This window comes from Mastacembelus armatus, chromosome 14 (assembly GCF_900324485.2).
Source record: "Mastacembelus armatus chromosome 14, fMasArm1.2, whole genome shotgun sequence".
In the NCBI taxonomy this organism is placed as follows: domain Eukaryota; kingdom Metazoa; phylum Chordata; class Actinopteri; order Synbranchiformes; family Mastacembelidae; genus Mastacembelus; species Mastacembelus armatus.
The window spans coordinates 6,599,311-6,619,360 of record NC_046646.1 but is presented as its reverse complement, the minus strand read 5'-3'; the positions used below and the strand labels follow the sequence as shown (position 1 = coordinate 6,619,360).

General features: G+C 39.6%; 2 protein-coding genes across 8 annotated transcripts in view; one reads left to right on the top strand and one right to left on the bottom strand.

Annotated features, from left to right (window-relative positions):
* tspoap1 (TSPO associated protein 1) overlaps positions 1-4,003 on the bottom strand; it is a 62,675-nt gene extending 58,672 nt beyond the window's left edge. For all 7 annotated transcript variants that reach the window (XM_026327883.1, XM_026327884.1, XM_026327888.1 and 4 more), the window contains exons 1-2: positions 3,791-4,003; positions 2,164-3,146 (exon numbers count right to left, since the gene is read on the bottom strand). In XM_026327883.1, coding sequence (XP_026183668.1) covers positions 2,164-3,024 — 861 coding nt within the window. In that variant the 5' untranslated portion in view covers positions 3,025-3,146; positions 3,791-4,003. The remainder of the gene's footprint in view (positions 1-2,163; positions 3,147-3,790) is intronic.
* On the top strand, positions 3,534-19,840 carry LOC113142719 (scavenger receptor cysteine-rich domain-containing group B protein). Its single transcript, XM_026327892.2, is given in 11 exon segments — positions 3,534-3,688; positions 10,515-10,654; positions 11,531-11,563; positions 12,879-12,917; positions 13,911-14,221; positions 15,873-16,263; positions 16,702-16,770; positions 17,057-17,125; positions 17,270-17,584; positions 19,280-19,363; positions 19,472-19,840. Coding segments are annotated over 11 exon segments (1,779 nt in total). The 5' UTR covers positions 3,534-3,677; the 3' UTR covers positions 19,789-19,840.
* The last annotated feature ends 210 nt before the right edge of the window (positions 19,841-20,050 follow it).

Genomic DNA, 20,050 nt, shown 5'->3' with positions numbered 1-20,050 from the left:
GATCAATAAAGTGTGATCTAATCTAATTTCATTAATAATTACAGTTAGCAGTCATAATACCATGGCTTTATTAAACCTAAAGACTATAACCCTCCATGCTGTGACCAGCACTAAACACTATTTCTATTCTTCTTCCACTCCTTTAATAATGAATCTAGACCCTGATTGAGAACAGACATGATGACAGCAAAACAGGCAACCGAGAAGAAAATATGTAAGATTACTGCAGCGCACATGCTCACTGCAACCAGTAAATAAAAGACAATTCAGTGGGAGTAAAATTAAGAAAAGCATCCAATGAGTGTAAGTTCATAATTGTCAAACAGGAATTTGCTTTGCATCAAATTAGGCTGTAGCCAGGTCTGTCATAGCTCAGTGGTATTGACATCCAACCACACTGACATATTTTTCCCATCTACCCATCATATAATGTACAATACAGTAACAAATTTACACACTAATACCAATGAGCAAGTAACATGCAAATTCCAAAAACACTTATGTAGGACTCATCCTACGTAAATTGTACTTGTTGTGAAGCCTTTGCAAAAGCAAAAGAAGCTGAACTTGTAACTAACGAAGAATGTGTTTTTCCAAGTGAACTGCATAAGAACATTTTGTCAAGTACAGTACATATTTTACCTCGTACACAGCATGTACATTACAGCAAATGGAATGAAAAATCAGGTAGATTTGTGTTAAACAAGAACTAGTGTACATGCACTTTTTACACACTTGCATGATACCTGACATGATTCAGAGAAACCAGTTTAGCCTAGTGCATTCCCATTTTGGTACAGCTGAAAATACCTACTCCACTCCAGCCCCAGTTGCTGTGGTAACAGCAGTGATGCTTCAGCACTGCTGCGCAAGAAATTTGAACCAACCAGGACGCTGGGCAACTGTGTAGAGCTGTTTAGTCAATCTTTGATTAATTATGAAAACTTGATCCAGAACTTAACAGACAGGATTACACTGACCCACTTCTGTCACTCCAAAAAAATAACAAAAGCATGAAGAGCCCCACCCATAGTTATGCCTCCTCTCTGCTCCTATCCTTCAGAGTTCACCCTCTCTGGAAACAGCACAACAGAAATTCTTTCTGTTTCTACATCAGTCATAATAGAAATATTAGCCATTGCTCTCCTTTTTGTCACAATATAGTGGACAAATGTCCATGTGCAGTCGCTAAAAAAATAGAAACTCTGCAGAAATGTTCCCAGTTGTTCTCTATGTTACTGCTGCTGTCTAAGCACCACTGCTGCCTTTTTAAAAATAATTTGTCTGTGAACTGTGCCACACACTAAGCTTAGCTCACATAGCAGGGAGTTACTGTATTTCACAGGCACTTGACTGAGACAACATGATATACGGAAAGTACTAAGACGGCACAAGCTTGGCTATGAATGCATAAATGCTTTATGCCACAACAGTTGTGTAGATAAATTCCAACAGTATAATGATCAACTGATAACAACTGGTCATCAATATGAAATTAATACAGATTAAACTATTCATTATTATACGATGAACCCATGTATGTTAACTCAACATGAATATCAATTTTGATTAAGAGATTATAGTGCTATGTGGCAGGTCAGTATCTGTGACGCTACCTTCCAGTATGGTTACTGTGATGATGAGGTTATGTTTGGATACCTCTAAACTAAGGTTAACAAACAATAGTTAATGCTTCTTTAAAACATGGAAACATGAAGCTATTGCAAGTGACGCTTGTCAACCTTTCAATTCAAGGCCAAATGAAACTGCATTTTAATAGACACTGTATAGTGCTAAGTGTTCCTTCTGATGTTTGTGACCTCCAGTACTGCTATGGAGCTGTTTTCCTATGAGTGGATCATTATCTGTTTATCTCTTTTATAAGCATAAGGACACAGGCACATTACACAGTATTTACACCCTACACAAAGATGAACAAGACAAAACATCACTGCCCTCCAAAACAAAATGTATGTTGACAAACATACTGCAACACAGCATTCAGTATCTTATAATCTGCAAAGGCAAACTACCAAAGAGGAGTGTTACAATTTCAATACACACCTGATTTTTCCCCATTCAATTAGGTCACACTGACCTGCTTTCTGAATGAACAAGCAGTAAAAATGTTAAAGGTTAATTCAGACATACTGGATAGCCTACCTCCATATTTCTGTCCTTGCATTCGTCAGGCGTTGTCTTGAAGGACCCACAGGACTCCGCGCAGCCTGCATGGGGAGTGTTGTGAGGGTGACAAAGTTTCTGAGAGCTGCTCTGACAGGTGTCCACGACTGCAGCAGTGGCGCTGGGGTCAGCTGCACACTGGCCCCTGCCTGAAGGCTGCTTTTGCTCGCCTTGTTGGGTGCTCTTAGTTAAGTGGGAAGCACGATGGTTTCTTTGAGGCAGTTGACAGGAGTTCCCACAGTCTTCCTGAGCTGACTCAGTTGGGAAACTTTTCAAAATGTAGCTGGAGTCTCCAGCTCTCTGCCTTCCCTGCAACAGTCTTCCCTGGGTCTCTAGCAGGTGACGGAGGAAGATGGCCTTTTCTAGCTCAAATTCCTGCCTGTGATACAATTTATAGACCGCCTGCTCACCATTTATTGTCTCATACAGCGTCAGCAGCAACTGCTCCAGTTTTGTATATGTTTCTCCACTGCACAAACAAAAAGAGTCCTTCCCTGTGGACTCAACCTTACTGTATTGTCCACTGTCTTGTATATTTACGTCCTTAGCCAGCAGACGCCAGTGTCTATTAGAGTGCCTGTCCTTTTGGCACCCACGCCTTGCCGTCAGCTCCCTCACAGCCCTCTGCTGTTCCCTCTCTGCTTCTTCCCGCAGGCGCCTCAGCTCCACAGAGAGGTGTCCGTGGGCCAGATGTGTCTGGTTCTTCACCGCTTCCAAATCAGCATGCAGCCTCTGTAGCTCTCGTCTGTAGTCCGACTGGCTCTGGCATGGTTCTTTGGATGACATTGCCTGACAGTTATCTCCGTCTTTCCTCATGACGCCACATTCACAGCACAACATGCAAGGTGAGGCACATTCATTTCTCAAGAAGGGACATGCATCAGAAGTGAGAGGACGAGCAGGTGGGTGATGGGTGCTTGTCACACATGCATCATGCAAGCATCGCACCGGGTCACAGATCACTGGAAACATAAGACGGTGCAGGATGTCAGAGAAACAGAACACATGGTCAGGAAATGTTGTTTTAGATGAATGTACTGACAAGAAATGCAGTGTTCCTAACATGGTAAAAGCTTGTTAGGATCAAAGAATCACTCCAGCTACCTCAGAAAGATTCAGAAAAGAAATGATGGTGGCACCCAGAGCTTTTGCAAAGCACACACAACTAAAATCATGTGATTTGTCTGTTAAAAGAAAACCTCTAGAAATGATCACTATGCTTTGAAGAGCGAATAAGTCTGTCATTACCTGAACATTTCACATCAAGCAGACGTGTGTTACAACTAACGGCTCTGTAACAGCCAACAGCCAATGGATACAGCTCAGACAGAAGCAGCCTAGTTAGCACTGAGAGGAGGACGCAACAAGTGGACTGGTGCAAACCGCCGTCAGCTGTCACTACTGTCCGACACAGCACCAGCTCAAACTAGATCAGTGAGGAGCTAATTAACTAGCGTTAGCTTACTTTAGCAAACCGTATGGTCTAGTGGGCGATGCTGAAATGGTAAGTTAACGTTGTTTGACAGTAAGAGCTTGTAGCATCCCGGAGCTAAGACGAGCCCGGACCCACCGGGCTCCCAGCTCGTGTTAGCCAGTGTTAGCTTACCGTTACCGTTATAACTTTTCTACGTTGGACACAACTCCGTTAAACTCAGCTCTCAGCTGTTTGTTGTATTTCCATCCTCTTTCAACCAGGATGCGTCTGCCGACCGGAGCCGAGCCGACTAAGGCTGGTCTGTAAAGGCAAACAGAGCCATGGGAGCAGGGTTTGTTTATGTGCGGCTCCAGTGTACAAACACAGGACGAGTCCAGCGTCACTCTGCTGGCCCTTCCGCGGACAGTGCTGCCTTCACGGCCCTGCGCCCCTTTCTCACCGTAAACAGTTTGCATACATAGTTGCTTCTAACTGCATCTTCCTATGCCCATCAACTATACAGGGCCCCCCTTCCTAATTAGTAATTCTCATTTTATCTTCGCTGTTTATTATTAGTCTGTTTTTATTATTGTGTTATTTTCTACTTTTTTGGCTCGCATATCTAAATCGCGAAATGAATACTTTGTTTCTGTGGTGATAAATTAGAGAGTGCATTTCTCATACAGTATAATAGGCGACTGTTTAACATATTGTAACAAGTTATCAGCGGTCAGTTACAAATCTATAAATCTTAATTTTCCATAGTTTCTTACTCTCATATGCTTACAGATAGAAATATGCTTTCACTTCCACATTTTCCATCCGAATAATTCTCCCAGCATAAGCAATCAGATTTATTTGAGCTGCTTCAACAACTGGGACAACTACTGACAGTCCATGAAGGCAACGTAATCTCTGCCTCCAGTCGATTTATGTGAGACGTATGACCACTAGTGGCTACAGGCTGCTAGTAGGGGGTTTGCTTGCTTTATGAATACATTTTGATACCATGATGTGAGGAGGAGTTCCACTAAATCATTTTCTAAAAATGTATCATAAAAAGTGGTTACTTTTAAATATTCTCCTAAAGTACTAAACTCCCAATGTTAAAGTCACAGAAAACAGCGGGCACAACCTGTACTCTGTTTGAGGGTTACTATATGTTTATGTCCCACAAAGAATTTCATTGTATAAAACCAGTGTCCTTGAAAAGAATCAAAGTATTATTAAATACCCTTTCTAAAAAGAAAAAATATTTCTTATTTTAGGATATGAAAAGCAGAGGTATAAATAATAGCATTATTTAGCAGCTTCAGTTTCAGTGTCCTGGTTGTGTATGCTGGCTCTCTGCCACACAGGAATACTTTAAAACAATGAAGTTACACTGCCTATGCTTTTTCTATATGACACATCAACATGTCTGCTGCCTCACATCATGTTTGCACATGTGTTGAATGAGAGAATAAATACTATGGTGCATGTATGCATGTGGTTTATAACACAAAATATCGTTCACCACCGTCAGAATGTCACAGTGTTGTATAACAGGAAGGAGGAAATGCAGGCTGGGGGAAATCCATCCATCCATTATCTGTAGTGCTTATCCATTAAGGAAAGTGGTGTCCAACACCTGTTCCTTGAGGGACGCTGCCCTGCTTGTTTTCAACTATCCAAACTCTACCCACTGCTGATTACCCGGATCAGGTGTGTTCTGTCAATCAGAAGCTGATCTGGGTAATCAGCAGTGGGTAGAGCAGGGATTGTTTGAAAACAAGCAGGACTTTGAGGACCAGGTTTGGGTGCCCCTGCTGTAGACGGTGACAGGGGGGCTGGAGCTGATCCCAGCTGATATTGGATAACAGGGAGGGTTCATCCTGGACACACCACCAGTCTATCACAGAGCTGACACATTCACATTCACACCTGTGGACAATTTACAGTCAAAAATTAAACAAACGCCAAACTGCCTCTGTGTGGACTGAGATTAAGATGGAGTACCCAATGAAAACCCAGGGAGAACATGCAAAGTCCACACAGATGTGAAGGACAGGTTACCTAAAAAAAACAAGCAAACTATGTAAATCATCCCAGTGCTACAACCAAATCAATGGTATATCTTTTTTTTTGTTTTGTTTTGGTTTGGTTTTTTTGCACATGTGAGAACCAAAAACAATGCAGAGTTTATTATGATCCCTGGGGCCTTGATGAAATGATTTGATAAAAGTTGGAAAGGCAACAATATAGAAATGTATAAATGTTCTACATACGTTTTCAATATCATGTTGCCAAAATCCATCAGAAGCAAAGTATAATATATCTGACCACTGGGTGGCATTTATATAAACAGAGAGCTCGACATTTACTCAATGTTTTTGTATTCCTTCTTAAAAGCTTTACTAAAAACGCATACTTTCTGTCCTTGTATTTCCAGGAAATGTTAAGAATAAATTCAAGTTGCTTTTTATTTCTTTTTTCAATCATCAGTAATGCAAGTGCTTTAGTTGAGAGCATCTCTAATGGTTTGTGATCATGGTGAAAGGGTCAAAGAGCCTGAGATAGGCAGAAAGAGACAGATTCAGCATACCACTCTCTGTTATCAGGGTGTCCTTGGGCTGATCCCTCTCTCATTTCCATCTCTATCTGCTCATGTGTGGCAGAGTGGTGGAAAGAGGCAAAAATATAGACCAAATGCCCTGCAAATACCACAGTTGTTGCTGCTACATTTCCTTAATCATTGAACACATTTTACTTTTGAGTATTTTATGTGTATAGAAATGATATTCTTAAAGACATTCCTGCATAAAGGCCAGATTACCAGTCTATCACAGTGCTCTGCTGCTTTCATTTATTTCTAATTTTAAAAAATGTAAGAATTGCTTTGCATTACAGGAATTAATTTGAAGCCTTGATGTGTTCTTGATATTAGACATCTTCATGACCCACTTGGAAATGTCATACTCTGTCAAGACCCTTGTAACTAGGGAACAACAGCATTTAGAGTGTATTTGTTTGTTTGTGTATTCTGAGTGGGAAATGACCACACTGATCTGAGTCTTTTACTTCATATTCAGTTTTTATTATAATTTCATGTATTTGTATACATTAAAAAACAAAATATTCTCATCCTCCCAGACCATTACTAGTGCAACGTCAAAATAACCATAAATAATATCTAAATGTTTCTAATAAATACATCCTTAATTAATTCTTAATTCCAGAAAAGTTGGAACGCTATGTAAAATCCACTACAAAAATGTACCATTTTAAGAAAATAATTATTTTATTATTAATAATAATAATAATAATCATCATTTTGTAATTGATGGCAGCAACATATCTCTAAAAAGCTGGGACAGGGACAACAAAAGGCTAGAAAAGTAAGTGGTACTAACAAGGAAGAGCTGGAATAACATCTTGCAACTAATTAGGTTAATTGGCAACAGGTCAGTAACATGATTGGGTATAAAAAGAGCATCTTAGAGAGTCCGAGTCTCTCAGAAGTAAAGAGGGGCAGAGGCTTATAGAAAATGTATGTAACAGGATCCCCATAGTTTAGCTTAACCACTAAATTGGGTGACACTGCAAATTGCTATCAGTCAGTGGCCCAGGCTTTACCTCATCGGGAGACATATAACCATAAAATATAGAATATTTTTGAAAATATAATCACAGCAAGACATATGAAGCCTTTGAAAACAAATAGTAATACATTTGAGTGCAGATATTCACAGAATAAGGAATTTTAATTTATTACCAGTTATTAAGAAATAATATTTCTTTCAGGGATGTACCAGACATGCTGAGATTGACAATATGTTGGTTTCACAGGAAAATTAGAATCTTTAAGACAGTATCCAAGTGTTGAAATATAGATGATTGTGGAGGTGCAGTGGAAACTTTAATGAATATATGCACTATACTGAGCAAAAACTGAATATAATTTAGTGTCTTCTGACAAATATATATATATACATATATATATAAAAACTTGTTTAAAGCTGCATTATTAATCAGTCAGCCAAGATTCTACTGTATTAATTGCCCTGTGCTTTCACTCCCCTCTCGTCAGTCTGGTATTATTTGTTAGTCATTTGTTTTCTGTGGGACCTAATGAGCACTGGAGGATTTTTAAAGCCTACAACACTGTGCGCCTATGTTCAACATTCTCATTTAAAATTTTCATTGCTTCATTGTGGTACAGTCTTTTTATTTACAGTATTTTTGTATGGAAGAGTCCTATGCGCACACGCACACACACACACACACACACACGCACACACACGCGTGTGCACACACACACACACACACACACACACAAAGGACCTGCGCCACAACCTCATCTCCCTTTGCGAGTGCGTGCAGAGATGAGCAGGACTGCACCTTCTGAGAATGCTACCTGAAACTGGAGATGCAGGACTGCCACTGAAGGATTAACTTTCATTGTCTTTGTCTTTTTATGCCCCTCCTGCTTCTTTTAAGTATAGGCAGGACAGGGTGTTACAATATTACCATACAATGCTGAAGTATTTAGCTTTATGTAATCTGTGTCACTGAACCCAGGTATTTAAAGTCAAGCAGGGTTAAGGAGATGAAAGACCTAAAGACACGTAGCGCTGGATGCTCTAAGTTCACCATTTCCATTTCTACACAAAGTTTCTGTGTTTTCTGTGTGAATTGTGGATTATAACTACCTACTATACGAAGATCTGAGGACATTCTTAGTACTTTTTGGGGGGGAGGAAACCTTTTTTTTTTTTTATTGTGGGTAAACACTCTCACAACAGGTATGTATTTTTAAAATGAGATACCAGGCTGTTTTTGCATTATTTAATTGCTTTTTCATTTTCATTATGAATCTGGCTCTATGACAAATCACTTTTTAAAAATTTTTTAATCTGCTGTACTTTTTCTCTGCATGCATTTGTTTTCCTTAAAACTATGCATTTATCACTATGTAAAAAAAAGTTAGCCCTTATTTCAGATGTTCATTATGTACAACACTACATTATACAATGTCAAACATTCAGGCATTTCTTTTTTAAAACTGTCATTCTCTTTTGTCACATCTTACAAAAGATATTTGACAGAAAATAAATACACTGCTCATAAAAAGCTATGGTCAGAGACACATGCTGACAAATGCAATGATTCTCTGTTTAAATGGCCCACAATTCTCTCAGTTAAAGGGACTGACAGTGTTATTCTCTGGTTTATCTCAGGCATTAAGGGGTATTTTTGCGGGGCCAAGATCTTTCAGCTATTTCTCAGCACAGGGAGGTGAGAAGGGAGGGGAAGCAGAGTGGACACAAAAGGCAACATTATTCCCCAGCGGATCTGCACTACATCCTACTATGAATGGAGTATTGAAAAACATAACATTGGGGACTAGATTATTTTTCATCCCTCATAACGGAACCATTTGTCCCGGGGTTTTGAGAGGTTTGTTGGTACAGTCTACAAATTGGGACAGCAGTGGTTCTCGAGCGCAGTGCTGGTGTTAAAATCCCTACCTCCCAATTGGATGTAGAATGACTTCTCTGTGGACCGCTGGCCTTGTGCGCCATAGAGAGACAATGTGACAGTCCAGTGAAAATGGACTTGACTGTCCTGAGCTCTTTCTTTGGCTGTTGTGTAGTGTTGTAACGGCACTAATAGTTCAAAATGAGTGAATGACAGTGTGGTAAATTTACCTCCACAGTTCAGGATTATCTCATGTACACACTACAGTGGCTGAAGATTTTAAACCCATAACCACCTCCACCCATCAAGGAGACGAGAGGCGCCCCTGTAGTGTCATCAGGTGCCTAAGCGTTTTGGAGGTTTCTAGTGACAGATTGCAGGAAGCAGTGTTTATGCCTGACGATGGGGGCTGCAGAAAGCAGAAATGTCTTTTTGTGCCCCCTGGGCCCGGAATGTCCACTATCTCGAGGGGCTAATATCAAATTCTCCCCTCATCATCCCCTAATACACATTCCTGTGTAAGGTCAGGGGGAATTCTGCATGAGCGAAAAGACAAACAAACCCAAGGGCTCCTAATGACATTAGGCTTCTAATAACACACACTCATTTAATCTTTTCCATGAAAATGTTATAATACATGGTATAAATTTAACTTTCTATTATTTTTGCCACATCTTCTTAATAAAGCACGTTACAACTTAAAATAATTGAATTCTTAAATGCATAGGGGAAAAAGTCATTAATTCCAATGAATACAGGGTATTTGGTGTCTGCCACATCACTAACTTTTATTAATGGGTGATTGTCAGTGAATCCCAGTACTCTCTGTCTGAAAGAAAATCCCCTGAGAACTCACAACACAGGTGCCTGCCTCTGTCTGTAAATCAAACCTTCCCCAGCTGTTGATGCTGGGAATCTTGGAAATTACCTTCCTCAGCTCTGACCCTCAGCAAAACAGATTTCACCCTGATATCGCCTGTTGCCAGGCTGGTGCACAGCAGCCATTTTGTGCAGTGATGTAGCTTCACGCCCTGTTCCTAATGGTTTATTGACAGCAGCACTAGTCTGTGGCACATGCCCACGTCTGTGAAGCCAGAGTGAATTTATGTTTATAATGTGTTTCTGGTTTGTGCCGATAAGTTTTTGTGTGCCATATGATCTGGACTGATGTGCATCCCATGGTCTGTGGAAATTAATTATTTTTTGACCTCCACATTTTCCAAGCCTGACCCCAAACTACATCAGTACTTACTACAGCACAACAACACAAAAACAACTACAGGCTCCATCACAGACAAGAATCCAATATTATAATCAGGCTCCAGGACAAAAAACACAGTCATTGCTTTGTAGTAGAAGAAAAGTGACTGCTACATTCCAGCCTATTACATTTAGAAGAGTGTTTGCATACAGTCTGATGAGAACAACTGAGAGTGTGTAAATGTCTATGTTGTAGGCGGATGGGCTGTCAGGCAGCCATGCGAGGCCAGCGTGTGGTGGAGAATGAATGTAGGTGCTGGAACCTGGCTGTCTGGCTCCTGGTGTCATTTCTGGGATCCTTAGTCTTGGTGGCCCTGAGTGTGTTGCTGCGACTCGGTGAGTGTGGGTAGCGGGTTGGGGTGTGGGGCTGGGGCTGCTGCACTGAATTTATCCAAATTCTACAATAAGTCAAATCCCTCCAACTATCCCTTGACTTTACAATCACTCTGTGTTATTAATATTATGTATTTTTTTGTTATAATTGCAAAACGTGATATATATTAATAAGTAATAACATAATATAACTTGGAAGATAAATGACCAAAGTACAGTTCTATAGTGCTATTTGTGGTGTGTTAACATTTTTAAACAAAACGTTGTCAAACATAAGCCCTTAAAGATTAGTACACTTGTTTCAGTTCATAATATCCTAAAGAAGTAATGCACAAATTATTTCAGGACCAGATTTTATATATATATATATATATAAAATGATTAAACTATTTCCCAAGCTTTATCTAAAGCTACTTTGTAATAGGGTTAAATTCAATCCAGCCTCCTGCAGAATAACCTTACTTTTTAAACTCTTAAATATGGTGTTTTTTTGGAAGTGCAGTTTTTAAAAATAGACCACCAACATTTTCCTGGCCATGCCAGTAGCATATTTTGCCAGCATAAATTACTTACAAGGGAAAAGATTACTGCTGCCTATAAAGTGAAACAGACTGTAGCACATGAGATGATTTCTTTTGTGTCAGTGCCTAGCCACAAGTCTGAGGTGTTCGTAATGCCCAAAGAACTGGGTGTACCTGCAAGTGAACTCCCTGTAGATGAGTGTTTTTGTGTACACAGTCTACCAGTAAAAGCTGACTAAAAGCCCTGCAGTTATATTGAAGAGAGCCAGAACTGGTCCACTCAGGGGTGTTTTATCTTCTAATAGGGTCAATATTAAAATGTCTGCCTTACTAACACATTTTTGTATTACAATTTCAGGAGACATGAAAATAAACCGACGCACTTTACCGAGTAAGTAATATGTATGTTAATGAAACTGTACTTCTCTTATTCTCTTTAGAATAGTATCTCCTCTACCAGGGTGTAACCAACATGTGACACTCTAAACAGGTATAATACTGGTCTTTGGAGATAAAGCAGGTGGTCATATGTGTATACAAAATGACACACATGAATGGGTGATGCCTGTGAATTGTCACACATTGTATGTGATACAATGAAAAAAATCTGTCTGATGTCTTTGTGAGTTATTGAAACCTGAGATATTTGTTTTCAGACACAAGCCCAGAAACATTTTCCAATATGCCTCTGGGAAAAATTTAAAACACTCTTATTTAAGACAAAGGTCACAGCTCAGATCTACACTGCACCAATTTCCTTTTGATCAATCTGGCAAACATAAAAGATAAGCATTACATAAAGGTGCTATGATAGAGAGAACATTTTGATTAGATATTGCATTTCTGAAGTCATGGAGAAGAGTTCATCCGATTTGTCCCTCACTTTTAAAATAACATCACTGAGTCGAAAGCCATGCTGCCATGAGGCTGTAGGAAATGCACCAACATGCTAATATACTCACAATGACAATGCTAATATTCTGATGCTTAATTATGAGAGATAATAGTTACCACAATAACCAGCTTAATGCCATTAGTTTTCTGTGTATTAGGTCATGTGTTAGGTCATGAAACAATCTACAGCACTGGACAATTTTTGACCTGGTTGTCCTACATAAACATCCAGGCTATCAACACAGTGACAATCCATCTTGTGTGGAAGGAATGCCCACCTCAAATGTCAGGATAATTCATCCAATAGTTAATAATAATAATAATACATTTTATTTCATGGCGCCTTTCAAAGTCTCAAGGTCACCTTACAGATAGAAAAGGAAGCATACAGCATGATATACATAGAGTGCATTAAAACAACAGTAACAAGAATACTGAGTTTTAAGCTGAGTTCACTCAAAGCACAAAATATTCAGCTCGTGGATGGTGGTAAATCAAAAGTCAGAAGATCATCAAAGTTTAATGACTAATAATTAACTGTTCATTTCCCCTCCTTCTCCATGCCTCAAACCTGGCTAAAAAAATAAATTAAAAGAATGGGCTATGATACTTCTGTTGTAGACGAGGCAGTACATGGTCTGAACAGGCCTTCTGTTGTGGTTTCAGTCTGGCTCTAGTGTTACAGCGAAATCGATATAGTAGATTACAGGTATAGTAGAGTACAGTAAGTATGGAAGGCCAGGAACCTCCTTTCAACAAATAACTTAACCATACTTTCTGTCTCCTATATACCCTCCCCCAACCCGTTTCAGCCAATGACGTGCAAAGCTTAGTAAGGACACAGTATCAAGGTAAGCATGAGCTATACATCTGCCTCCACAGCCACACCTGCCCTGGTGTTCATGTTCAGTTAAAAACATGTTTGCATCCAGGTCATGCCCAGCACATCAAGTCTGACTGTGTCTCAGTGAAACAGAGTACTGAGGGTAGATCAGTGCCTGGGGCTTTTTTAAATAAGGTCATTTTCCCAGCTCTCCATTTCCCTAACCCACACTTCTTTGCTATGTAACATCCTACCTTCCTGCATCCACCTGTCTACCTTCCAAGGAGTCATATGGCTTTATTGTGTGCCGTAACCTGGTCATGGTGCTATTTCAAAAGGTTTCGTTTCCTTGCTATCCACTGTCAATATATAAGAACCATGCCAGTCTGTGTTCTCAGCAATTATTTTTTAAAATGGAATCCGATGTTGTTACAATGTCCCTCAGACATTGTATTTGTTGACATTGTCTGTTCCTAAGGTAAGAACAGAGCTGGGCAAGAAGGCTTTTAAATATGCTGCTCCCTCGGCCTGAAATAGTTTGCAAATCAATCTGAAATTAAAGGAGCTGGTCTCATTAAATACATTTAAAGAAAGATTGCATAACTTGTTAATTGGAAATTCTGGCTGTATATGTTTTAACTAATGGATGCTTTAGGAACACTGCAGACTACACTTGTTGGTACCTAGTATTACATGTATGTTTTATTGTGATGTTTTGCACTGTGCTCTATTGTTTGGATAAATGGTTAAAATGTCTATTTTGAACTGATCTTAGTAATGCTGCTGTCTTGACCAGGACACTCTTGCAAAGGAGATTTTTAATCTTTAGTTATTTCCTGGTTAAATAAAAATAAAAATTAAAGCAATATTTAAGCTTCAGGTTTATCAGTTAACACAACCAAAAAACTTAAACCTCTTCACCTCAAGCAAAAGCATATAGTAGAGTTGTGTTTAAACGCTGATATCAAAATGAGTCTGAGAGAGAAACCCTGATAGATCTTGCCTGCTTATCGTTCCTAAGTACGACTGGTGAATGGACGTAATAGGTGTGAGGGCAGAGTGGAGGTGCACTACAATGACTCATGGGGCACAGTGTGTGATGACGAGTGGGACATGGTGGACGCCAACGTGGTGTGTCGACAACTGAACTGTGGGGTGGCTGTGGCCGTGGGCAGCAGCTCTCAGTTTGGACAAGGTACAGGGCTCATACTGCTGGATAATGTGGACTGCAGAGGGAGTGAAACAGACCTCAGCCAGTGCCGAAGTCTGGAGTGGGGTGTCCACAACTGTTACCACTATGAGGACGTGGGTGTTACCTGCAGAGGTAAGGCTGTTATACAATTTTAAATTGACTGCCCTACAAGTGAATTCCTTTTCGTTTCATTTTAATTCCTGTCTCTTTTTGATTTTGCTGCTAGAACCAGCAGTGGTGGGGGGGAAAGGTTTTGTGGATCTCCCCACACCACCTCAGGAGAACTTTGGATTACGTAAGTGCCCCCTGCTTTTATCTAAATGAGACTGGTCTTCTGCCAATTTGAGATGGATGAATTAGCCTTTGAAAAAACATTAGGACAAAATGTCAAAATATAGCAACAACTATGGTTAATGAAGGACTGGCTGGTGAGATCAGGAGTTAGTGGAGACCAAATCAGAAATAAAAATAAAACCAATCTTCGACTTTATTCATTAGGTGCCTAGGAAAGTCCTTCAGAATTGAATGCTAATGTAGCGCCATTTCTGCTAGGTGTGCAGATATATAACTGTTTGTTAGTCGTATTAGTCATATCAACTAAAAAAGTGCTACATTAATGCTTTGCTTGTTAGCACTGCCCCCAAGTGGTTCATCATTGCAAGTCTAAGTATTTTACCCAGCATCAAATATGCACTTTCAATGCCACAATCAACACCTGTATGTGGTATTAATCTTCAGTAACCAAAACTAATGAAATTACTGGTCCACCTCCAAAAAAGGAATCATGTCATCTGGCTGGTTTCCATTATAGAGAAAGGGCAGATGCTGCATTGGCTCTCTGCTAAATAAATAGATAAGCTCATTATTCATGCACACATCTCATTCCAATGCAAATGTAAATAAAACACTTTCTTGACTGTAGAAGCAAATAGGTTGTATAATTGTAGGAATTAAAATTCAGACCAGTTTTTCTGTGATTGTTTGATTAGATTAAATGAGATTTTTATGTTCCGGGATTAAACTCAAAAGCACAGGTAGCAGGCAGGTGTCACGCCAGATGTTACTATAAAATGCAAAGGCAGGTTTCATTAAATAATAAATGATGGCTTATTTTGTCATTGTGTGGTTAGAAAATTGCAAGATATTTTCAGAAATTGGATTACTTAAAAGCATACAAGTGCTGTGAATAATAATAATAATTATTATTATTATTATTATTGTTGTTGTTATCATAATGATAAAATAGATTATTATTTCTGATGTGAACATTTTGAAAGGCTTTTAAGCTCAGTGGAAAGTTCGGGGAAACTGTGCAGCACACCCCAGGGTCCTCTTAGGTTTCAAACCATTCTTATTGTTAACTAGTTTTACCTTCATTGTCGTCATCCTTGGTTCTGAAAACGAGAAGTGATATTTATAGTTAATTCTTTGGTGATGATCATGAAACCCACTGGGAATGTAGCAAAAACTTTGAGATGTATAGTTTCCTTGAATGATGGCCACATGAGAATACCTGTTGTCCCTATTAAAGGTGTGTTTTTGTCTCAGCTGAAGCACTGGGTGATAACATCTGTGCATGATGCAACATGAGATATTCACCTTAACCTTTACTCTACTTTTTCCTTTTTTTTCTTTTCTCTTTTTTTCTGGGGCCACATTTCGTTTCCTGGTATCAGTGTCAGTGTTTCCATGTTCTTCAACTCACAGACAAATTCTAGCAGCTACAGTTTCCCCAAATAAAAACATAAATAAAATAAATTAAGAAAGATTGTAATAAAAAAAACTGCTAAGCCTAAAAAGATGTGGTAGAGAAATATGAATTTCACCCTCAGTCCCTATAAATTCTTCCCTCTCCCTCTTGGTTTAGGAGATGGCACCATTCGTCTGGTGAATGGACGGAACACCTGCCAGGGGCGGGTAGAGATTTACTACCAGGGAAACTGGGGGACAGTGTGTGATGATGACTGGGTCCTAAATAATGCCCAGGTGGTGTGCCAACAGACAGGCTGTGGTAGTGCTGTCTCTGCACACACCAACTCCTACTTTGGTTACGGTACTGGCCTGATCCTTCTGGACAATGTCAATTGCTATGGCACGGAGCAGGACCTGACTAAATGCAAAAGTTTGGGCTGGGGCAAACACAACTGTGGCCATCATGAAGATGCTGGAGTCACCTGCACTGGTACACTGCTCTAAGTCAGAGAACTGTCATTAACAAGTCATATCAGTGTAAAGCAGAAATTATTATTTTTTATTTAAAAACAATAGCCTATAGCCATGCTAACAGCTCTGTCAGATTGTATTCATAGCACTGCTTTGAGCTAAATGCTAAATAGCATTAACATGCTGATGTTAAGCATGCAAGATATTTGCCATGTACTTAATCATGCTAGTATGCTTAACATTTGCTAATCAGGAGTAATTAAGTAGTTAATGATTGTGGTACTAACAGGAAATGCTAGTGGTAAAAATAATTGATCAGATTTTGAGAATAAATCAGTAATGTTGACAAGCTAAAGGAGGTAGATTGTGGCACATATCTATGTTAGTAATAAGCAGGAGTATTATTAGTAGAAACAGAAGTTATTAAATATTTATTTTCCATTTCTATGCACTTCAGGATCCAGTACTACACCTCCTGTGGTAACACAAAACCAGCGAGCGCTCTGGGTAACATCTAACACTGAAGGTATAGAATCAGAACATGTAGCAGAGTAACAGACACACACTTGTTACTCCATTTCATCAGCACATCCAGCTTGTATTGCTGGATTGTGTTTTCCACAGTAGAAATGAAATGTGTACTTTTGGCAAATGAACAATAAGGAGAGACATATCTTTGCTTGCCTTTAAAACTGTTGTATCACAGTAGCTAAAGTGTCCAAAGACCAACCTCTCTATGATCATGATAAACAGGTAGTCTGGTGTACTGAGCCATCAAGTAATTTTGCCACATCTTTCTATCTTCATTCTAGCAACAGTAAATGTTCCTGTGACCACATCACCAAGTACAACAACTGTTACCACAACTGCCCAGACAAAAGGTAACAATATTAAACTATTAACACTATTAAACCAGATTTTTATTATGGCCTTTTATACAATTATCAACTATGCAGATCTTACCAGAAAAGACACTCCTACTCTAACATTGCAATAATGATCCTGTCTATCTGTTCCTTGTGCAGACAAACCAACCATTCGTGTGGTGAATGGTAACAGTAGCTGCCAGGGTCGTGTTGAGGTCCTCTACATGAACATCTGGGGGACAGTGTGTGATGATGACTGGGACATGGTTGACGCCAATGTGGTGTGTAGGCAACTTGGCTGTGGTCCAGCTATTGAGGCCAAGAGCCAAGCCTTCTTTGGCTATGGTTCGGGCCCAATCTTGCTGGACAATGTGGACTGTAGTGGCTCTGAACTTGCTCTGTCTCACTGCTTTAACCTGGGTTGGGGTCAGCACAACTGTGGACATCATGAGGATGCTGGCGTCATCTGTGCACGTAAGACTTGACTGAAACTCATTCATGTGGAGCCAAAGCAGGCTGATATGTTTATGAAATGCACATATGCAATACTGAACTAGTTATGATTGCATCTATAATCATACAAGCTTCTATATTCAATCACTGAATATAGAGAGTTCAACCTTCCCATTTGTTCAGTCATCTACGCCCGTCCTACTGAGCTGTCTTGTTGCAATGTATGACTGTAGTAATCTGAGGAGGAGACAGCCCAAAGGCCATTAAAAAAAAGAGTGGACGAGCCAAGGCACGTCACTGCATGCCCACAGGCCAAATCTTATTTCTTTGAGGCTAAATAAATAATGCACACAAGCCCTCCTTTATACAGACAGCACATCCTTGGTTTCAGGTTGATATCAAAATATGTGTATCTTACATTTGTTTTCAAAATACAGCAGTTTAAACCAGCGCTTATTGAGTAATTTTGCCATTAGCAAGTAAGTAGAGTTGCCAAAGATGACATGATCTATGAAGACTGTAAGTATCAGATGCATCACAATAAGCAACAGGGGCAGAATTCCAAAAACTTCCAAGATTCCTCTCAGACAGCTCCTAACTAGCCTAAAAACTTTTAGCCTGGAGTCTTAACTTAAGAGTGACTTAGGACTGATCTTAGAGCAACACTGAGCAAGGAAAAGACAAAAACTTAACTCAGTGAGCAGATGGGGCTGACCACATTAGTAGGTGTGATGCATCCTTATGAAGACTGTGATTGGTTGCCAAAATAAAAGGCCTCCACAAACAAAAGTGCATTGTAAACCTTTACTTTGAAAAAAGGAGTCCTATTTTGTATATTTTACCCTAATCACATTTGAAAGTAACTGGAGAAAAATGGCCGTGCTGTTTGTTGCCCACAATGGAAACAATGTTGATGCCGTTTTACCTCTGTCTATTTACATAAACCTCTGTGATCTGTCAATTACACTGCTAAGCCTACTATGTCCCTAAATGCCTTTTTGTCAGCCTGCAAGGTGTGAATGGCTGGTGGAAACAGAATTAACCCAATATGAGGATCTGAGATGCTGTACTAATTATTTGCATGATCACATTTCTGATAGAAGATTGTAGCAGACCCAAGTCATCACTGCGGTTACAGTGTTGCATTTTCCCAGTTTCCAAATATCTCAGTATTGCAATGACTGTCCTTTCTGGTGTTGTGACATGTTAGGAGATGTGACTGGATCTGTAGTAAGATCAACATGAAACAAAATTCCCACATGATCTAACCTGTAACATTCGATTAACTCACTATCATTTAGTTCCGAGCACATTTCTTTTCCCTCTTCATCTTTCTGCTATTTTCTCCTCTGCTTAAAAACTCCTAAGTGACTTAAAAGTCCTTCTTCCTAGTCCTAACAGTTTTCCACCATAGGAGCTCTTTAAAGGACTAAGATGCTTCATAAATAACGTTTATCTTTACTATGATCTACCCTTGAAGTTAAAGGGAAATTGTTGGGAAACACAAACATTCTAATAATTTCCTTAGAATTTAATCACTCGGAGCTATAAGAATTAGAGCAATCACAATAAGATATTTTACAAAGAGTTGAAGTTGTTCAATAATGCCTCTGCAAAGCGTGTCTTTTGATGAGTAATTATAAGGGAACCATTTTGCCCTGATTTGTCTTGCCCATGATGCTGATCATCATTCTGCTTTCCTTTATTTCCCCGTAGCTTTTGAATACTACATTGCATTTGGCCGTGACTTTAGGGTAACAGAAAGGATACCTGCTACCACCACCACACAACCCCTTGAAGGTAGGTCAAATATATCTTAATCTAGCTCAAAAATAAACCCATTTCCTTTAAACTGGGTCTCAAAAATAGTTCAATAGCTCTGAATCTACATGACTCTTCTTTGTTAAGGGATGCTGAGATTGGTGGGTGGCCAGCATCAATGCGAGGGTCGGGTGGAGATATACTTAAACTCTGGATGGGGCACGGTGTGTGATGATGCTTGGGACCTCCCTGATGCTCGGGTTGTGTGTCGTCAGCTGGGCTGTGGAGAGGCCACAGTGGCTTGGGGAGAAGCTTTCTTTGGGCCCGGAACAGGAACAATCCAGCTGGACAATCTAAAGTGCAGTGGTGCTGAAGCCTCCCTGCAGGAGTGCTCCCATATATCCTGGAATGTGCACAACTGTGACCACTCTGAAGATGCTGGCGTCACCTGCTCACTGTTGTGATTTCAGCAAACCCACACTTCCATCTCCACAATGGGTAGGAAGTGGACGTATCAACCTGGGACTTGTATACATAATGTAAATTAAAATGACAATATATGACTACATACTATGACTATCTATAACTATGTCTAGTAAGCACTTTATAAATAAATAAATATGCAATATAATATACAATGTACACAGTTTTCAAAAAAATGTATGCAAAGAAAAACAAAGCTTTTAATTGTCTGGCTCTTTTTCTCTTGCCCAAAAATGTTAAAAT